The sequence below is a fragment of the Saccoglossus kowalevskii genome, chromosome 11 (assembly GCF_978046115.1).
Source record: "Saccoglossus kowalevskii chromosome 11, keSacKowa6.1, whole genome shotgun sequence".
NCBI classification, from domain to species: domain Eukaryota; kingdom Metazoa; phylum Hemichordata; class Enteropneusta; family Harrimaniidae; genus Saccoglossus; species Saccoglossus kowalevskii.
Window position 1 is genome coordinate 34,225,017 of NC_140651.1, and position 19,532 is coordinate 34,244,548.

General features: G+C 35.9%; 1 protein-coding gene across 1 annotated transcript; it reads left to right on the forward strand.

Moving 5' to 3' along the window:
* Positions 1-10,865: 10,865 nt before the first annotated feature.
* On the forward strand, positions 10,866-14,765 carry LOC146737162 (NXPE family member 3-like). The gene is made up of 4 exons (XM_085505351.1): positions 10,866-10,996; positions 11,248-11,793; positions 11,967-12,019; positions 14,044-14,765. The coding sequence occupies exons 1-4, from the start codon at positions 10,866-10,868 to the stop codon at positions 14,763-14,765; spliced, it is 1,452 nt and encodes a 483-aa protein (XP_085361477.1).
* The last annotated feature ends 4,767 nt before the right edge of the window (positions 14,766-19,532 follow it).

Here is a 19,532-nt window from a genome sequence, read left to right on the forward strand (position 1 = left end):
CTAAGTTTCTTGGGAACCTGTCGCGTATATCTTTATAGAAGCTAAGTTTCTTAGGTACATGTCACGTATATCTTTATAGAAGCTAAGTTTCTTAGGTACATGTCACGTATATCTTTATAGAAGCTCAGTCTCTCAGGTACATGTCGCGTATATCTCTATAGAAGCTAAGTTTCTTAGGTACATGTCGCGTATATCTTTATAGAAGCTCAGTCTCTCAGGTACATGTCGCGTATATCTCTATAGAAGCTAAGTTTCTTAGGTACATGTCGTGTATATCTTTATAGAAGGTCAGTCTCTCAGGTACATGTCGCGTATATCTCTATAGAAGCTAAGTTTCTTAGGTACATGTCGTGTATATCTTTATAGAAGCTAAGTTTCGTAGGTACATGTCGCGTATATCTTTATAGAAGCTCAGTCTCTCAGGTACATGTCGCGTATATCTCTATAGAAGCTAAGTTTCTTGGGAACCTGTCGCGTATATCTCTATAGAAGCTAAGTTTCTTGGGAACCTGTGGCGTATATCTTTATAGAAGCTAAGTTTCTTAGGTACATGTCACGTATATCTTTATAGAAGCTAAGTTTCTTAGGTACATGTCACGTATATCTTTATAGAAGCTCAGTCTCTCAGGTACATGTCGCGTATATCTCTATATAAGCTAAGTTTCTTAGGTACATGTCGTGTATATCTTTATAGAAGCTAAGTTTCTTAGGTACATGTCGCGTATATCTTTATAGAAGCTCAGTCTCTCAGGTACATGTCGCGTATATCTCTATAGAAGCTAAGTTTTTTGGGTACTTGTCGCGTATATCTATATAGAAGCTAAGTTTCTTGGGAACCTGTCGCGTATATCTATATGGAAGCTAAATTTGTTTGGGTACTTGTCGTGTATATCTATATAGAAGTTTTTTGGGTACCTGTCGCGTATATCTAGATAGAAGCTACATTTTTTGGGTATCTGTCGCGTATATCTATACAGAAGCTAAGTTTTGTAGGTACTTGTCGTGTATAACTGCATAAGAGTTACGTTTCTCGAGTACTTTCTGTGTATAGTACGTGGCTAGTCACGTATAGATCACATTTTCTTTGGTTCTCGATTACCTGTCGCGTATAGACCTGATTTCTTGAGTATACTCACATTTAGCTTGGTTTTACTGTTGCCGAGTACAAAATGCCTATCTATTGAGTACAGAGACTTTCCATAAGGGTACCAATTGCCTTTAACACTAATATTTTAACGTGGATGGTTGAGTTCCAGGTTCCAGAAATAATGTGTATGTCTGTTTGAAATACAATTTCAAAAAAGGTAGTCACTGTCATCATCCTTTGTAATAATGTTCCCCCAATAATTATGTTTATTTTAAGATCAAAATGCAATATGTATTTATGATTGCAATATATCTTCGAGGAAAAATGTTTCTGCTTTCTTTTCAAGGTCAAAGAAGTATGTCAAAGAGTTACTTGTTTACTAGGGTTACTAGATTCTGGTCATAGATCCGCAACCGTAATGTTTAAACCGCTCAGCTGAAGATTAGCATAGTCTTTAGTGAATTAATTTCACTATTCAACTTCAGAGCAAGGGCAGATACTCGTGTATATGAATATCGTTTGGTAATGCATAGTGAAATAATATAATATATGTAATTCTATTTCTCACGAAAACTTTTGGGGAATACTATTTTTTGTCAATAACATAATGCCTTTACATAGATTCCCATATTTTTTTTCCAGTTTTGGCATTTTGTCTTTCGAATTTTTCAAAAACCATTTGTTTTGATCAAAATGTGTATTAAGCATATATCTATAATTAGGTAGTACTTTTGAAACAAAATATGGTTATAAAATGTGAACCCGATTACAACTTGAAGTACCCACGAACAAGTTTAACCTAAATCCTCTTATTACATCAGCATGGTAAAATGTACAGATCAAGAATAGAAGATTTTATTTTATTTTTTGAGAGATACATCTTAAACTGTTTGCAGTGTATATTACTCTAGATTGCATTCGTCACACTTAAAATAGTCCCAGAATAGCATAATTTATTTCATTCGACAAGCAAGAGTCAACATACTCAGTCCTGATTCGCTGAAAACAATATTGCCCCTATAGTCTGGTTATTTCATTTCTGTAGATGATTCGATTGTTGCTGGCACATGTTTACTGTCACTGAGCATTAATTATATCTGTTTTCATGATATGGTTGACCTGCAATCATATATTTTTTTCTATAATTATTTTTGTTTAGTTTAGTTTAGTTTAGTATCAGGGGGAAATTCTTCTTCTCTGGGTTCTCCACACGTGTAAGGGGGGAATATCTCGTCTCGTCTCTCTATCGCGTCCCCTTGAATATCATCATACATCATACATCCCTACACTCAAACTGAGCTATGCCTCCCGGCATAACACGTTCATAAATGAAAGATACCGTCATCTACTCATCACTCGTCATACGGGTTAAATACAATACTAATAAAAGGTATAAATCAAAAGAGTAAAACACACTGATTAAATACAATGATTATAATTCTAAATACAATGGTTATAAAGTCACAAATATCAACGGTTATAAAAAAAAAACAAGGGAAAGGCTACCAATCGACTCACTTTTCTCAAAAAGGTCCGCTGAGGTAACCCTTCGCTGCACTGTCTCTCGTTACTAAGGTTACAATCTCTATATCAAAAGGTCAAAACAAAACCAAGGCATGGCGGTGTAACCATGCAAACAGCCAATCGCTGCAGTCGACAGCATGATCACGTGATTACCAGGGATGCGTCTCTCAGCTAAAGCATTGCAAAGCGGTAACTCATCAATGAATAAACAAGCTATTAATCAAACTCCTGTCATATACGCTTATAAACTTCAGCTGAACTCACAAGTCGTTAATCTAAACAAAAGTCATACGGCGTGGAAACGGAATGCAAAGACAAAGCCGCTATGTAAACACATTACTCCTCTGGCAAAAAAGACGGAAAAGCTAAAACGATAGACACTACTAAGTTACATATTATCCTATCAATTATGAACAAAAGCTTGCGTTATCAAACAATACGTATATGGGCGCACCACACTCTCATTTCAAAAAGACATCAAAAACGTTACAAAGGTGCTCTCAACTCAAATCAACTCAAAAAGCGTCAGAAGTATTCCAAAAACAACACGTAAACAGAAACAACTCGGTATCTCTGTACATCGACAAATCTCAAAACTTTTAAAAACTATTTGGGGCATTACTTTCCCCATCATATTCCGTACTCAAAAACTAATTAAAACACCATAAAACTGAAATGCGCTTAAATCGTTATAAAGGACCTCGCACGTCACTAAATATCAGTTCAAAACAAAGATCTGGGGGCACACATACATACAATTCAATATCACAAAAAAAAGTGTTCAGAAAAACGATAGTAAAAGCAAGCAATACATTACATACTGAACAATAGTGTTGTGATTCTGAAAAAGAGTTCAACGTCTTGAGTTACAGTGTCCGTTACAGTGTCCATCGAGCGGTTCTCAACACATGACAATACACAAATAGCTAAAGTTCTAATTCAAAGTCTAAGCGTCTCTTCTCTTTTCGTCGCGTTAGTCCGGGTCATTCTTTATCATCATCTTGTCTTTAATGTCGCTTAATTCTTGATTATTCAGTCCTATTCGAAACTTGTCCTTTCTAAGCAGTTCTGAAGTCTTCATGTCTTCAGCGTTGTTCATCGGTGCCATACTGTTAATGGCATTAGTCGTCAAACGCGGTTTTGTCTCTGCCATCGAGCTGCTAGTTCGGTTCGCAAGAAGGACACACTTTTGCCATTTCACTTTTCGTCACAGGATGTCAATGTGTGTTAAACACCTGCCCGGATTCTCCGCCACGTATCAGGGGGAAATTCTTCTTCTCTGGGTTCTCAACACGTGTAAGGGGGGAATATCTCGTCTCGTCTCTCAAACGCGTGACTTTGAAATACGGGATTGGGAAAGTCACTTAAGCTTTACAGTCAAATAGACGCACACAACAAAATACGTTTCAACTCTCGTCTTTAGTCGGTCAGTCGAGCACTCTATAAGACACAGCGCCCTGGGGAAAAGTCCCCAAGACTATCGCAAGGCTGACCCAAAACTGCCTCTAGACTGGACTCTAGACTCTCCAAGACTGCGTCAAGACTGCCTCTGTCATGGTGTACTCGCCAAGACCAACTAAAACTTTCTCTATTCACTTTCAAAACCTTAACCAATTACAAAGCAGTAAAAAGACTCTAGGGCGTAACCTTCAATCATAAAGCCAATCACACTAAGTACTGGACACGTCATATCTTTTTATTAATCGTTCACTATATTAGTAACTGCGAATACCAACTGTCAGAAATAGTAGTCCGAATAGTGACGGTTATATTGTAATTAGTTCCAAATCACTGAGCCAAGTTCCGTCCAGGACCTCGCATGGGCCTACACGATGACAGACATAACACAGCCATTCACTCGCAACCAGCTAAATAAGTCGATCAACAGATATGTGCAAACAATTTCATCATACATCCCTTCACTCAAACTGAGCCATGCCTCCCGGCATAACACGTTCATAAATCAAAGATGCTGTCATCTACTCATCACTCGTCATACGGGTTAAATACAATACTAATAAAAGGTATAAATCAAAAGAGTAAAACACACTGATTAAATACAATGATTATAATTCTAAATACAATGGTTATAAAGTCACAAATATCGAAGCCCTGTTGGTTGTTAAAAAATAGAGGGGGGCGCGGCCTCCTTGGCCCCCTCGGCCCCCCTGTAAATCCGCCAATGCTAATGTGTTGAACAATGGTGTTGTCATCTGTCATCAAGGAATGCCCTCTATAGGCCTACGTAATCTAGTTTACACCTGTGACAGCAATGTTAAGGTGCATGGCATTTTACACAACACTAACAAATGAACCTTGTACAAAAGTATACCTACAAAGGCCAACAAATGTCTTTTGACTTAAAGAACAACGCATATCATGACTACCAGAGACAACAACAATAATAATAATATGAGGTTATTACGAGGATACCGACAAATATGCACAAAGGCAGTACAGCGGGAGTATCGGTCGACGCGCAGCAGAGTAATGACACATGTGATGTATACACTTACAGCCCTGGTTGCATGCACCTATGCTTGGGATATTTCCGTTATGCATACTAATGAGGTTACATGACCATATATGGTCCGTTGATGTATCAGTCATATCACTTCTCCTTCACTAGAGCACTGATTATGTGTCCCTATCTGCAACAGTGTTTGAGATACTATATTTATGCATATTAATAAGGTCACATGACCATATATGGTCATCCGATATTTATATCAGATATTTTTCATATCTGTTGATCAATGCCTGCATTATAGTAAACATGAAAACATCCTAAAATTTGCAGAATCCAGAGTGACAATAAAACTAACCTTCAGTGGAAGTGTTAATTATTCGATGGAGATACTAGTATTGCGTTTATTACTGTGATCTCATTAACATGACACTCTATTCCAGATAACATGGCTGCCAAGCAACATCGTTTATTACTGTGATACTAGTATTACGTTTATTACTGTGATTTTATTTACATGGCACTCTATTCCAGATAACATGGCTGCCAAGCAGCATCGTTTATTACTGTGATACTAGTATTACGTTTATTACTGTGATTTTATTAACATGGCACTCTATTCCAGATAACATGGCAGCCAAACAACATCGTTTATTACTGTGATACTAGTATTACGTTTATTACTGTGATTATATTAACATGGAACTATATTCCAGATAACATGGCAGCCAAGCAACATGGTTTATTACGGTGATACTAGTATTACGTTTATTACTGTGATTTTATTAACATGGCACTACATTCCGGATAACATGGCTGCCAAGCAACATCGTTTATTACTGTGATACTAGTATTACGTTTATTACTGTGATTGTATTAACATGGCACTATATTCCAGATAACATGGCTGCCAAGCAACATCGTTTATTACGGTGATACTAGTATATTACTGTGATTTTATTAACATGGCACTCTATTCCAGATAACATGGCTGTCAAGCACTATCGTTTATTACGGTGATACTAGTATTACGTTTATTACTGTGATTTTATTAACATGGCACTCTATTCCAGATAACATGGCTGCCAAGCAACATTGTTTATTACTGTGATACTAGTATTACGTTTATTACTGTGAGGGTATTAACATGGCACTCTATTCCAGATAACATGGCTGCCAAGCAACATCGTTTATTACTGTGATACTAGTATTACGTTTATTACTGTGAGGGTATTAACATGGCACTCTATTCCAGATAACATGACAGCCAAGCACCATCGTTTATTACTGTGATTATATTCACGTGGCACTCTATTCCAGATAACATGGCTGCCAAGCAACATCGTTTATTACTGTGATACTAGTATTACGTTTATTACTGTGATTTTATTTACATGGCACTCTATTCCAGATAACATGGCTGCCAAGCAGCATCGTTTATTACTGTGATACTAGTATTACGTTTATTACTGTGATTTTATTAACATGGCACTCTATTCCAGATAACATGGCAGCCAAACAACATCGTTTATTACTGTGATACTAGTATTACGTTTATTACTGTGATTATATTAACATGGAACTATATTCCAGATAACATGGCAGCCAAGCAACATGGTTTATTACGGTGATACTAGTATTACGTTTATTACTGTGATTTTATTAACATGGCACTACATTCCGGATAACATGGCTGCCAAGCAACATCGTTTATTACTGTGATACTAGTACTACGTTTATTACTGTGATTTTATTAACATGGCACTCTATTCCAGATAACATGGCTGCCAAGCAACATCGTTTATTACGGTGATACTAGTATATTACTGTGATTTTATTAACATGGCACTCTATTCCAGATAACATGGCTGTCAAGCACTATCGTTTATTACGGTGATACTAGTATTACGTTTATTACTGTGATTTTATTAACATGGCACTCTATTCCAGATAACATGGCTGCCAAGCAACATCGTTTATTACTGTGATACTAGTATTACGTTTATTACTGTGAGGGTATTAACATGGCACTCTATTCCAGATAACATGGCTGCCAAGCAACATCGTTTATTACTGTGATACTAGTATTACGTTTATTACTGTGAGGGTATTAACATGGCACTCTATTCCAGATAACATGACAGCCAAGCACCATCGTTTATTACTGTGATTATATTCACGTGGCACTCTATTCCAGATAACATGGCTGCCAAGCAACATCGTTTATTACTGTGATACTAGTATTACGTTTATTACTGTGATTTTATTAACATGGCACTCTATTCCAGATAACATGGCTGCCAAACAACATCGTTTATTACGGTGATAATAGTATTACGTTTATCACTGTGATTTTATTAACATGGCACTCTATTCCAGATAACATGGCTGCCAAGCAACATCGTTTATTACTGTGATACTAGTATTACGTTTATTACTGTAATTTTATTAACATGGCACTCTATTCCAGATAACATGGCAGCCAAGCAACATCGTTTATTACTGTGATACTAGTATTACGTTTATTACTGTGATTTTATTAACATGGCACTCTATTCCAGATAACATGGCAGCCAAGCAACATCGTTTATTACTGTGATACTAGTATTACATTTATTACTGTGATTTTATTAACATGGCACTCTATTCCAGATAACATGGCTGCCAAGCAACATCGTTTATTACGGTGATACTAGTATATTACTGTGATTTTATTAACATGGCACTCTATTCCAGATAACATGGCTGTCAAGCACTATCGTTTATTACGGTGATACTAGTATTACGTTTATTACTGTGATTTTATTAACATGGCACTCTATTCCAGATAACATGGCTGCCAAGCAACATCGTTTATTACTGTGATACTAGTATTACGTTTATTACTGTGAGGGTATTAACATGGCACTCTATTCCAGATAACATGGCTGCCAAGCAACATCGTTTATTACTGTGATACTAGTATTACGTTTATTACTGTGAGGGTATTAACATGGCACTCTATTCCAGATAACATGACAGCCAAGCACCATCGTTTATTACTGTGATTAGATTCACGTGGCACTCTATTCCAGATAACATGGCTGCCAAGCAACATCGTTTATTACTGTGATACTAGTATTACGTTTATTACTGTGATTTTATTAACATGGCACTCTATTCCAGATAACATGGCTGCCAAACAACATCGTTTATTACGGTGATAATAGTATTACGTTTATTACTGTGATTTTATTAACATGGCACTCTATTCCAGATAACATGGCTGCCAAGCAACATCGTTTATTACTGTGATACTAGTATTACGTTTATTACTGTAATTTTATTAACATGGCACTCTATTCCAGATAACATGGCAGCCAAGCAACATCGTTTATTACTGTGATACTAGTATTACGTTTATTACTGTGATTTTATTAACATGGCACTCTATTCCAGATAACATGGCAGCCAAGCAACATCGTTTATTACTGTGATACTAGTATTACATTTATTACTGTGATTTTATTAACATGGTACTCTATTCCTGATAACATGACAGCCAAGCAACATCGTGTATTACTGTGATACTAGTATTACGTGTATTACTGTGATTTTATTAACATGGCACTCTATTCCAGACAACATGGCAGCCAAGCACCATCGTTTATTACTGTGATACTAGTATTACGTTTATTACTGTGATTTTATTAACATGGCACTCTATTCCAGATAACATGGCAGCCAAACAACATCGTTTATTACTGTGATCTCATTAACATGGCACTCTATTCCAGATAGCATGGCAGCCAAACAACATCGTTTATTACTGTGATACTAGTATTACGTGTATTACTGTGATTTTATTAACATGGCACTCTATTCCAGATAACATGGCAGCCAAGCACCATCGTTTATTACTGTGATACTAGTATTACGTGTATTACTGTGATTTTATTAACATGGCACTCTATTCCAGATAACATGGCAGCCAAGCAACATCGTTTATTACTGTGATACTAGTATTACGTTTATTACTGTGATTTTATTAACATGGCACTCTATTCCAGATAACAGGGCAGCCAAGCAACATCGTTTATTACTGTGATACTAGTATTACATTTATTACTGTGATTTTATTAACATGGCACTCTATTCCAGATAACATGGCAGCCAAGCAACATCGTTTATTACTGAAACTGTTAGCTGCAGTGATCATTCTCGTTGCTTTGATTATACTACATAAGGAATCAAAGGTATGGGTTTGCTTATTAAAATTACATGTCACTCATAATTCATTACATATTTATACACAATTAAAAGTAGTTTGTTAATTACGTGTGAAGATCTATCTCATGCTGGGTTTGACGCATGTATCAAGCTTTTATAAAGCTACATATACAGCGGGTGCTAGAAATACAGCACAGATGTCTATTTAAGTTTCACTCATTTTTGTGGAATATTATCTGCATTTATTATTCATGATTACTGTTTTATGTAAGCAGGGATGGGGAAACGGGTTATAATAATAGGACAGTTTGGTTTGGAAAGTGGGTTTCGCATTAATTAATGACGTTGCAGGCCAATGAAGTCTATATCGATTCGTTACGGGGCCACGTCAGTCAATGTTACTCACTTAATAAGCCCATTTTAAATTATTATGTTTATACATTCAGAATGCTCTTAGTTGTCATCCAATCACAATCAACAATCTTATTTAATAAATTTGAATATCGTATAGATGCACTTCCAATAACATTCTGCATAATTATAAAAAAAGACGTCTTCATTCTGCCATAACATGCTGTATTCTAAATTCGTCAGGAATAGATGTGTATTAGTACACTTGTAGAATGGCATTCTGGTGCATTTAACTTCACACTCTATAATACATTTCAGAAAGAGCCATATTATGCAATTTGTCACAAAACATTTGAGCATATTAAGTGGCATGACATATACTATCAGTTGTGCATGTCGAACCTGTACTCAAAGCTGTTGCGACTTCTCATGGCCCAGTCGTAGCAATCATTTTATTGTTTATAATTTTATATAATGATTCTACAAACCTCTGTAGAGTTCTCTGTAGAATTTCCTACGCTGACGCGAAATTTCCACGACTGGTCTGTTCTGCTGCGTGTTCTAAAGCTGTCACCACGTTTTCGAGGTGATAAATATGCTAATGAGTAGCATAAATAGTATGTGTCAACCAATAAGTAAGGCAGCTTTTGATCCGACTTTTTCTACACACGATGGCCTGACGCGTGGAATCGCATACTTTTTTCTTTTTACCTCTTTTGGAAGTGTTACGGGTTTCATAACGTCACTGCATCAATGAATAATTAATAGCAATGAATACGCCACGCCATATCAGAAAGACCAGTCATTATTAAGAAGGAATTATAAAATTGCCACGGCTGGTTGCGACCTTTCATGGTTGAAGTTGTAAATTGTTGATAATCATATTTTTTGACAAAATGTAGAGGTAATTTGTGGTTTTAATAACTTCGTCATCGTACAGTAACACCCAGTTTAATTCAAGGTCTTCGAAATTCCATATTGTAGTGTCTTCTGGATCTTTGTCTACTGAATCTAAATTATGTTTTGTAGATATTCATAGCATATGAGAGGAAGCTACAATCATTAGACAATTCTGTGCGCCAATTCCTTATGAACAATGACAACACTGATTCGCGTGTACAGACACTTAGTGTAGCAGTTAATGATAATACGATATCTTCTATGAACCAAGATCATAAAAGGAACTTCAATGCATTGTTTCCATAAAATGATTATAATCGATTTGGAATGGAATGGATGAACATTGTTGACGAGCTTGAATGGGTGAACCGCAATAAAATTGTTGAACCAAGAAATTATGAAATACCTTTCGACTTTGGAAATGGAGCTTTAGGACGAACATCTATTAAGAAAACAAGGTACATGTTTTCGTAGAATGAAAGAAACTTATTGGATTGAACATTATTTATTTTTTATAGTTGTCAATCATTTGTTATGACTCCGTGTTCAACGATCAACGATTAGGTTTGTTACTTGTACCTTTCTGTAAGAATCTTATCACACTTTGTCATAATTTAAAAATTATAATTTCACACACCATATAATTCAATCATATTATGATCAACGTATACGTTCATTTCATTGTAACTATGTTAATTTCTTGTTGTAGAGCTACATTGACTTCCAATAAGATTATCCAGAAAGGGACTTTTATCTGCATCTCAATTGTGACATTTGATGATAATGGCCGTCCACGGAATAGGGGAGGAGATTTCTTCTCCGCTCGAATGTCGAATGACTATCAACAGAAGAGCACATCAGGTCGAGTAGTAGACCATGGGAATGGTACTTACTCCGTGTATTTCTATGCGGCTTGGGCAGGAAAAGCTCGAATTACCATAGCACTTACATTTGTGAGAGAGTTCATCAACTATATTAAAGACGCATTGAAAAAACAGGAACAATTAATTGAATTCACAGGCACTTACCTAGACGGAGTCGTTACCGAGGCAACAAGTTGTCATCTGATCAATGAGGGCATATGGAGTGACATGTGCGAATACACAAATCTGAACTCTGTTGGGAAAACTGTACTTGTGTGCAATAAACCCAGTAACATCGATTGTTCCAAACTTGCTAAACTCTCAGTCGCTGCAACAAGGCTGGACTCACTTGCCGCATCAGAAATTGGGCGGACTAAAAACCTATTTGAAAGGTAACAATATAAATAGTGTGCAATGCAAAAATTCAATGGCGACGATCCGATAGATTAATATGGTTTCTTGATTCGTACCTTTGTAGCCAGATCTATGAGTAAAATTTTGAATGCTTTGTGTATTGTCCTCACTTCGCAATGCCAATTAATAATTGAACATTTTAATATTGCAGACAATCTGACCAGGCAATATTGGAAGGCATGCCAATGAAACTGACTATACATGGTAATTGGTTATTATAAGATATCATTTCAAACTATATTTTCGAGTGATTTCGATTTCTCTTATACTGATAAGAATACAGTTGACTCACAGCATATTTCATCGTTATATTTGAGATCCTGTAACTAAAACAGAAAGTATTATAAACTACAAACATGGAATTGTATTCTGCTAGAAACTACTCTAAACGATAATAAACAATACAATGAACAATTTTGAATATTTTTTCTCGCAAACTGAAATGTTGAATATTTTAACAATGCCCTTTGATCTGGTCACATACTGACAATAAGTGATTATATTTACAGTGTGACTCAATGCGATTAAATTCCATGATGATAGCATCATGTGATGTGTAAATTGAAATGCACATTGTATACTTTTTAAATGAATGCTATATTTATAAACTACAACAATTCAAACTAACATAAACACATACACACACCGTAGCTGTAACGCCACACATTGGATTAACTTTTAATATAGTTGCCATATAAACTCGACTAAAACGCGTTCCTATATAAGATTGCGTTTTAATTGGAGTTTAATTAAACTTGATTACAATACAACGTAGAATTGCGTTTTAATTAAGTTTAATTAAATATAAGTTGAATATCCCGTGACTGAACATAGAAATGTTTGCGAAGCTTAGGTTTAGTAACAGGGGAAGGTATGGTACAATTATATTAATATTAATATTAATATTAATATAAATTGAACCATACCTTCCCCTTTACTAAACCTAACCTTTGAAAACTTGACTTAAATTGTGAGTCCCCATGTGTGCGGCTCCACTTGTACAAACGGTTCCACTTTGTTGGTGTGTATCCGGACCAATGGCTCCATTTCTACTTCTACATGATGCATGACGTATGCGCGATGTTTGATATTAATCAAGACATGGCAGAAATCCACACACACTTACACGCACGCACATGTGCGGACACAGATGTACTTGTGTTGGACCTTGTCCGAACTAGGACTAAAATGGCCATATGAATGCCAAAATGATAACTGACAACAATATGGGTGTTATGATTTCGGCATACCCATATGATAGTGATTGACAACAGTCTATGGAAAACCACATTGGGTGTCAATGTTTATATCGAGAAAATAGTCTGCATTAACAATTCTGAGGCCGATGAATAGTAATAGACGAGATTTGAGTAATAGAATAGAATAGAATAAGAATATAAGCTAAGTTAATACTGAGTTAGCGGCTTTGTTTGTCTTTGGAAGTTATTAACAATGCAGATGTATCGGTGCTTTTGTCTTAATAAGACTCTCTAGTACTTTCAAAACAAAATAGGCGAGAAAGTAAAACAGGACAGGACAGGACATCTACTTTTAATATAATACTGTTTAGCTAAACACAATATAAACACATTTATTAGCTTGTTCTGCGAGGGATGTTTATATATTTACAACGTGAGAATGCAAATTTAAATAGACATATAAACATCTTGAATTGTCAATGTACAATGCAATCTGACTAAACTGAAATTTAATTTGTCGGTTTTGGGTGTTTGAAAGTGTTTTGTCTGACAATTGTGAATATTTTGCGTGTAGAACTCATATTTCTTTGATTACGGTTATTGTTAAGCTACCAATTTCTGATTATGAGTCCGTCAATTTTGTATTGCGTGTGATATACGATCGAACAGAGATGTATTTTCGTTTCATTTCGTTTCCCATCTTCAAATACAATAGGCTGAATTTCAACTAATACTTAAATAGACATATAAAGTGAAATAGCACACGCTTAGCTCTAATATTGATGCAGCTATGCCCTTTTATGTTTTGAATACCAACTTGACATCCATCTTGGGTTTCTAGCCATGCTAAATATCAAAGAAAAAGCAAATAACATATATATTTGGATGGGTTAGAACATTATTCTGTATTTGGCAACCCGACTAACACGAACATGATATTATTGTCTGATACCTGGGTGCCCCAAAATTTCGGTCTATCAGATATTAAATCAATGTTACTAATCCTGTCATTTCTTATAATGTATACAGATTCTCAAATCGGTTTTCCGAAGTTACCGAGCTGTGGACCAGATTTGCCAATACCGCTGACAGATGGCTATTGGAACAATAATCAGACATATATTTCAATGGTATGTCGAAGTCAGCAATGGACACTAGATACATTTCACAAATGTGCAGCTAACAAGAAATTCATAGGAAGTGGTGACTCTGTATTACGGCAATTCATACCGCTTTTTACTGAATTTAAAGACAATTTTGACTTTCAATTCATGACACCAAGAATTGCAGGACCAAATGTTTCGATATGGGAACCATTGTTTGAAAATGACATCATAGACAATATATCTCAAAGTGATTGTCAGTCACGCAACTATGTAGTGATTCAAAACTTCTGTTTTCATTACGGTGCGTGGTCGACCAGATCATTTGTAGAACGTCTCGTTCAGGCAAAGCTTTCTGTTGAAAGACTTATGAAACGATGTCGAGATCCTAAAATTGTAATAAAAATGAGTCATTCACGTGACAATGTATACGTAGAACAGCAAGTTCACAGTAATAACTGGAATTTTTATGACATGAACAGAATTATTCGCCGTGTTTTCGGTGGGATTGGGGTGTATTTTGTTGATGTATGGGATATGGTGATCTCTTCATTCTATGACATCACAGTTCATATGGACATGGTTGTAATCAGGCAAGAATTTTACCTGATGCTTTCGTATATTTGTCCTGAATTAGTGAAAGCGTAGGTTTATTCTGATGTCCTGAATTAGTGAAAGCGTAGGTTTATTCTGATGTCCTGAATTAGTGAAAGCGTAGGTTTATTCTGATGTCCTGAATTAGTGAAAACGTAGGTTTATTCTGATGTCCTGAATTAGTGAAAGCGTAGGTTTATTCTGATTTTCTGAATTAGTGAAAGCGTAGGTTTATTCTGATGTCCTGAATTAGTGAAAGCGTAGGTTTATTCTGAAGTCCTGAATTAGTGAAAGCGTAGGGTCATTCTGATGTCCTGAATTAGTGAAAGCGTAGGGTCATTCTGATGTCCTGAATTAGTGAAAGCGTAGGTTTATTCTGATGTCCTGAATTAGTGAAAGCGTAGGGTCATTCTGATGTCCTGAATTAGTGAAAGCGTAGGTTTATTCTGATGTCCTGAATTAGTGAAAGCGTAGGGTCATTCTGATGTCCTGAATTAGTGAAAGCGTAGGTTTATTCTGATGTCGTGAATTAGTGAAAGCGTAGGTTTATTCTGATGTCCTGAATTAGTGAAATAGTAAGTTTATTCTGATGTCCTGAATTAGTGAAAGCGTAGGGTCATTCTGATGTCCTGAATTAGTGAAAGCGTAGGGTTATTCTCATGTCCTGAATTAGTGAAAGCGTAAGTTTATTCTGATATCCTGAATTAGTGAAAGTGTAGGTTTATTCTGATGTCCTGAATTAGTGAAAGCGCAGGTTTATTCTGATGTCCTGAATTAGTGAAATAGTATGTTTATTATGATGTCCTGAATTAGTGAAAGCGTAGGTTTATTCTGATGTCCTGAATTAGTGAAAGCGTAGGTTTATTCTGATGTCCTGCATTAGTGAAAGCGTAGGTTTATTCTGATGCTCTGAATTAGTGAAATAGTAGGTTTATTCTGATGTCCTGAATTAGTGAAAGCGTAGGTTTATTCTGATGTCCTGAATTAGTGAAAGCGTAGGTTTATTCTGATGTCCTAAATTAGTGAAAGAGTAGGTTTATTCTGATGTCCTAAATTAGTGAAAGCGTAGGTTTATTCTGATGTCCCGAATTAGTGAAATAGTATGTTTATTCTGATGTCCTGAATTAGTGAAAGCGTAGGTTTATTCTAATGTCCTGAATTAGTGAAAGCGTAGGTTTATTTCTGATGTCCTGAATTAGTGAAATAGTAGGTTTATTCTGATGTCCTGAATTAGTGAAAACGTAGGGTCATTCTGATGTCCTGAATTAGTGAAAGCGTAGGTTTATTCTGATGTCCTGAATTAGTGAAATAGTAGGTTTATTCTGATGTCCTGAATTAGTGAAATAGTAGGTTTATTCTGATGTCCTGAATTAGGGAAAGCGTAGGTTTATTCTGATTTCCTGAATTAGTGAAAGCGTAGGTTTATTCTGATGTCCTGAATTAGTGAAATAGTAGGTTTATTCTGATGTCCTGAATTAGTGAAAGCGTAGGGTCATTCTGATGTCCTGAATTAGTGAAAGCGTAGGGTCATTCTGATGTCCTGAATTAGTGAAAGCGTAGGTTTATTCTGATGTCCTGAATTAGTGAAAGCGTAGGGTCATTCTGATGTCCTGAATTAGTGAAAGCGTAGGTTTATTCTGATGTCCTGAATTAGTGAAAGCGTAGGGTCATTCTGATGTCCTGAATTAGTGAAAGCGTAGGTTTATTCTGATGTCGTGAATTAGTGAAAGCGTAGGTTTATTCTGATGTCCTGAATTAGTGAAATAGTAAGTTTATTCTGATGTCCTGAATTAGTGAAAGCGTAGGGTCATTCTGATGTCCTGAATTAGTGAAAGCGTAGGGTTATTCTCATGTCCTGAATTAGTGAAAGCGTAAGTTTATTCTGATATCCTGAATTAGTGAAAGTGTAGGTTTATTCTGATGTCCTGAATTAGTGAAAGCGCAGGTTTATTCTGATGTCCTGAATTAGTGAAATAGTATGTTTATTATGATGTCCTGAATTAGTGAAAGCGTAGGTTTATTCTGATGTCCTGAATTAGTGAAAGCGTAGGTTTATTCTGATGTCCTGCATTAGTGAAAGCGTAGGTTTATTCTGATGCTCTGAATTAGTGAAATAGTAGGTTTATTCTGATGTCCTGAATTAGTGAAAGCGTAGGTTTATTCTGATGTCCTGAATTAGTGAAAGCGTAGGTTTATTCTGATGTCCTAAATTAGTGAAAGAGTAGGTTTATTCTGATGTCCTAAATTAGTGAAAGCGTAGGTTTATTCTGATGTCCCGAATTAGTGAAATAGTATGTTTATTCTGATGTCCTGAATTAGTGAAAGCGTAGGTTTATTCTAATGTCCTGAATTAGTGAAAGCGTAGGTTTATTTCTGATGTCCTGAATTAGTGAAATAGTAGGTTTATTCTGATGTCCTGAATTAGTGAAAACGTAGGGTCATTCTGATGTCCTGAATTAGTGAAAGCGTAGGTTTATTCTGATGTCCTGAATTAGTGAAATAGTAGGTTTATTCTGATGTCCTGAATTAGTGAAATAGTAGGTTTATTCTGATGTCCTGAATTAGGGAAAGCGTAGGTTTATTCTGATGTCCTGAATTAGTGAAAGCGTAGGTTTATTCTGATGTCCTGAATTAGTGAAATAGTAGGTTTATTCTGATGTCCTGAATTAGTGAAAGCGTAGGGTCATTCTGATGTCCTGAATTAGTGAAAGTGTAGGTTTATTCTGATGTCCTGAATTAGTGAAAGCGTAGGTTTATTCTGATGTTCTGAATTAGTAAAATAGTAGGTTTATTCTGATGTCCTGAATTAGTGAAAGCGTAGGTTTATTCTGATGTCCTGAATTAGTGAAAGCGTAGGTTTATTCTGATGTCCTGAATTAGTGAAATAGTAGGTTTATTCTGATGTCCTGAATTAGTGAAAGCGTAGGGTCATTCTGATGTCCTGAATTAGTGAAAGCGTAGGTTTATTCTGATGTCCTGAATTAGTGAAAGCGTAGGGTCATTCTGATGTCCTGAATTAGTGAAAGCGTAGGTTTATTCTAATGTCCTGAATTAGTGAAAGCGTAGGTTTATTCTAATGTCCTGAATTAGTGAAAACGTAGGTTTATTCTGATGTCCTGAATTAGTGAAAGCGTAGGTTTAGTCTGATGTCCTGAATTAGTGAAAGCGTAGGGTCATCCTGATGTAATGAATTAGTGAAAGCGTAGGGTTATTCTGATGTCCTGAATTAGTGAAAGCGTAGGTTTATTCTGATGTCCTGAATTAGTGAAATAGTAGGTTTATTCTGATGTCCTGAATTAGTGAAAGCGTAGGTTTATTCTGATGTCCTGAATTAGTGAAAGCGTAGGTTTATTCTGAAGTCCTGAATTAGTGAAAGCGTAGGGTCATTCTGATGTCCTGAATTAGTGAAAGCGTAGGGTCATTCTGATGTCCTGAATTAGTGAAAGCGTAGGTTTATTCTGATGTCCTGAATTAGTGAAAGCGTAGGGTCATTCTGATGTCCTGAATTAGTGAAAGCGTAGGTTTATTCTGATGTCCTGAATTAGTGAAAGCGTAGGGTCATTCTGATGTCCTGAATTAGTGAAAGCGTAGGTTTATTCTGATGTCCTGAATTAGTGAAAGCGTAGGTTTATTCTGATGTCCTGAATTAGTGAAAGCGTAGGGTCATTCTGATGTCCTGAATTAGTGAAAGCGTAGGTTTATTCTGATGTCCTGAATTAGTGAAAGCGTAGGGTCATTCTGATGTCCTGAATTAGTGAAAGCGTAGGTTTATTCTGATGTCCTGAATTAGTGAAAGCGTAGGTTTATTCTGATGTCCTGAATTAGTGAAATAGTAAGTTTATTCTGATGTCCTGAATTAGTGAAAGCGTAGAGTCATGCTGATGTCCTGAATTAGTGAAAGCGTAGGTTTATTCTCATGTCCTGAATTAGTGAAAGCGTAAGTTTATTCTGATGTCCTGAATTAGTGAAAGTGTAGGTATATTCTGATGTCCTGAATTAGTGAAAGCGCAGGTTTATTCTGATGTCCTGAATTAGTGAAATAGTATGTTTATTATGATGTCCTGAATTAGTGAAAGCGTAGGTTTATTCTGATGTCCTGAATTAGTGAAAGCGTAGGTTTATTCTGATGTCCTGCATTAGTGAAAGCGTAGGTTTATTCTGATGTTCTGAATTAGTGAAATAGTAGGTTTATTCTGATGTCCTGAATTAGTGAAAGCGTAGGTTTATTCTGATGTCCTGAATTAGTGAAAGCGTAGGTTTATTCTGATGTCCTAAATTAGTGAAAGAGTAGGTTTATTCTGATGTCCTAAATTAGTGAAAGCGTAGGTTTATTCTGATGTCCCGAATTAGTGAAATAGTATGTTTATTCTGATGTCCTGAATTAGTGAAAGCGTAGGTTTATTCTAATGTCCTGAATTAGTGAAAGCGTAGGTTTATTTCTGATGTCCTGAATTAGTGAAATAGTAGGTTTATTCTGATGTCCTGAATTAGTGAAAACGTAGGGTCATTCTGATGTCCTGAATTAGTGAAAGCGTAGGTTTATTCTGATGTCCTGAATTAGTGAAATAGTAGGTTTATTCTGATGTCCTGAATTAGTGAAATAGTAGGTTTATTCTGATGTCCTGAATTAGGGAAAGCGTAGGTTTATTCTGATGTCCTGAATTAGTGAAAGCGTAGGTTTATTCTGATGTCCTGAATTAGTGAAAGCGTAGGTTTATTCTGATGTCCTGAATTAGTGAAAGCGTAGGTTTATTCTGATGTCCTAAATTAGTGAAAGAGTAGGTTTATTCTGATGTCCTAAATTAGTGAAAGCGTAGGTTT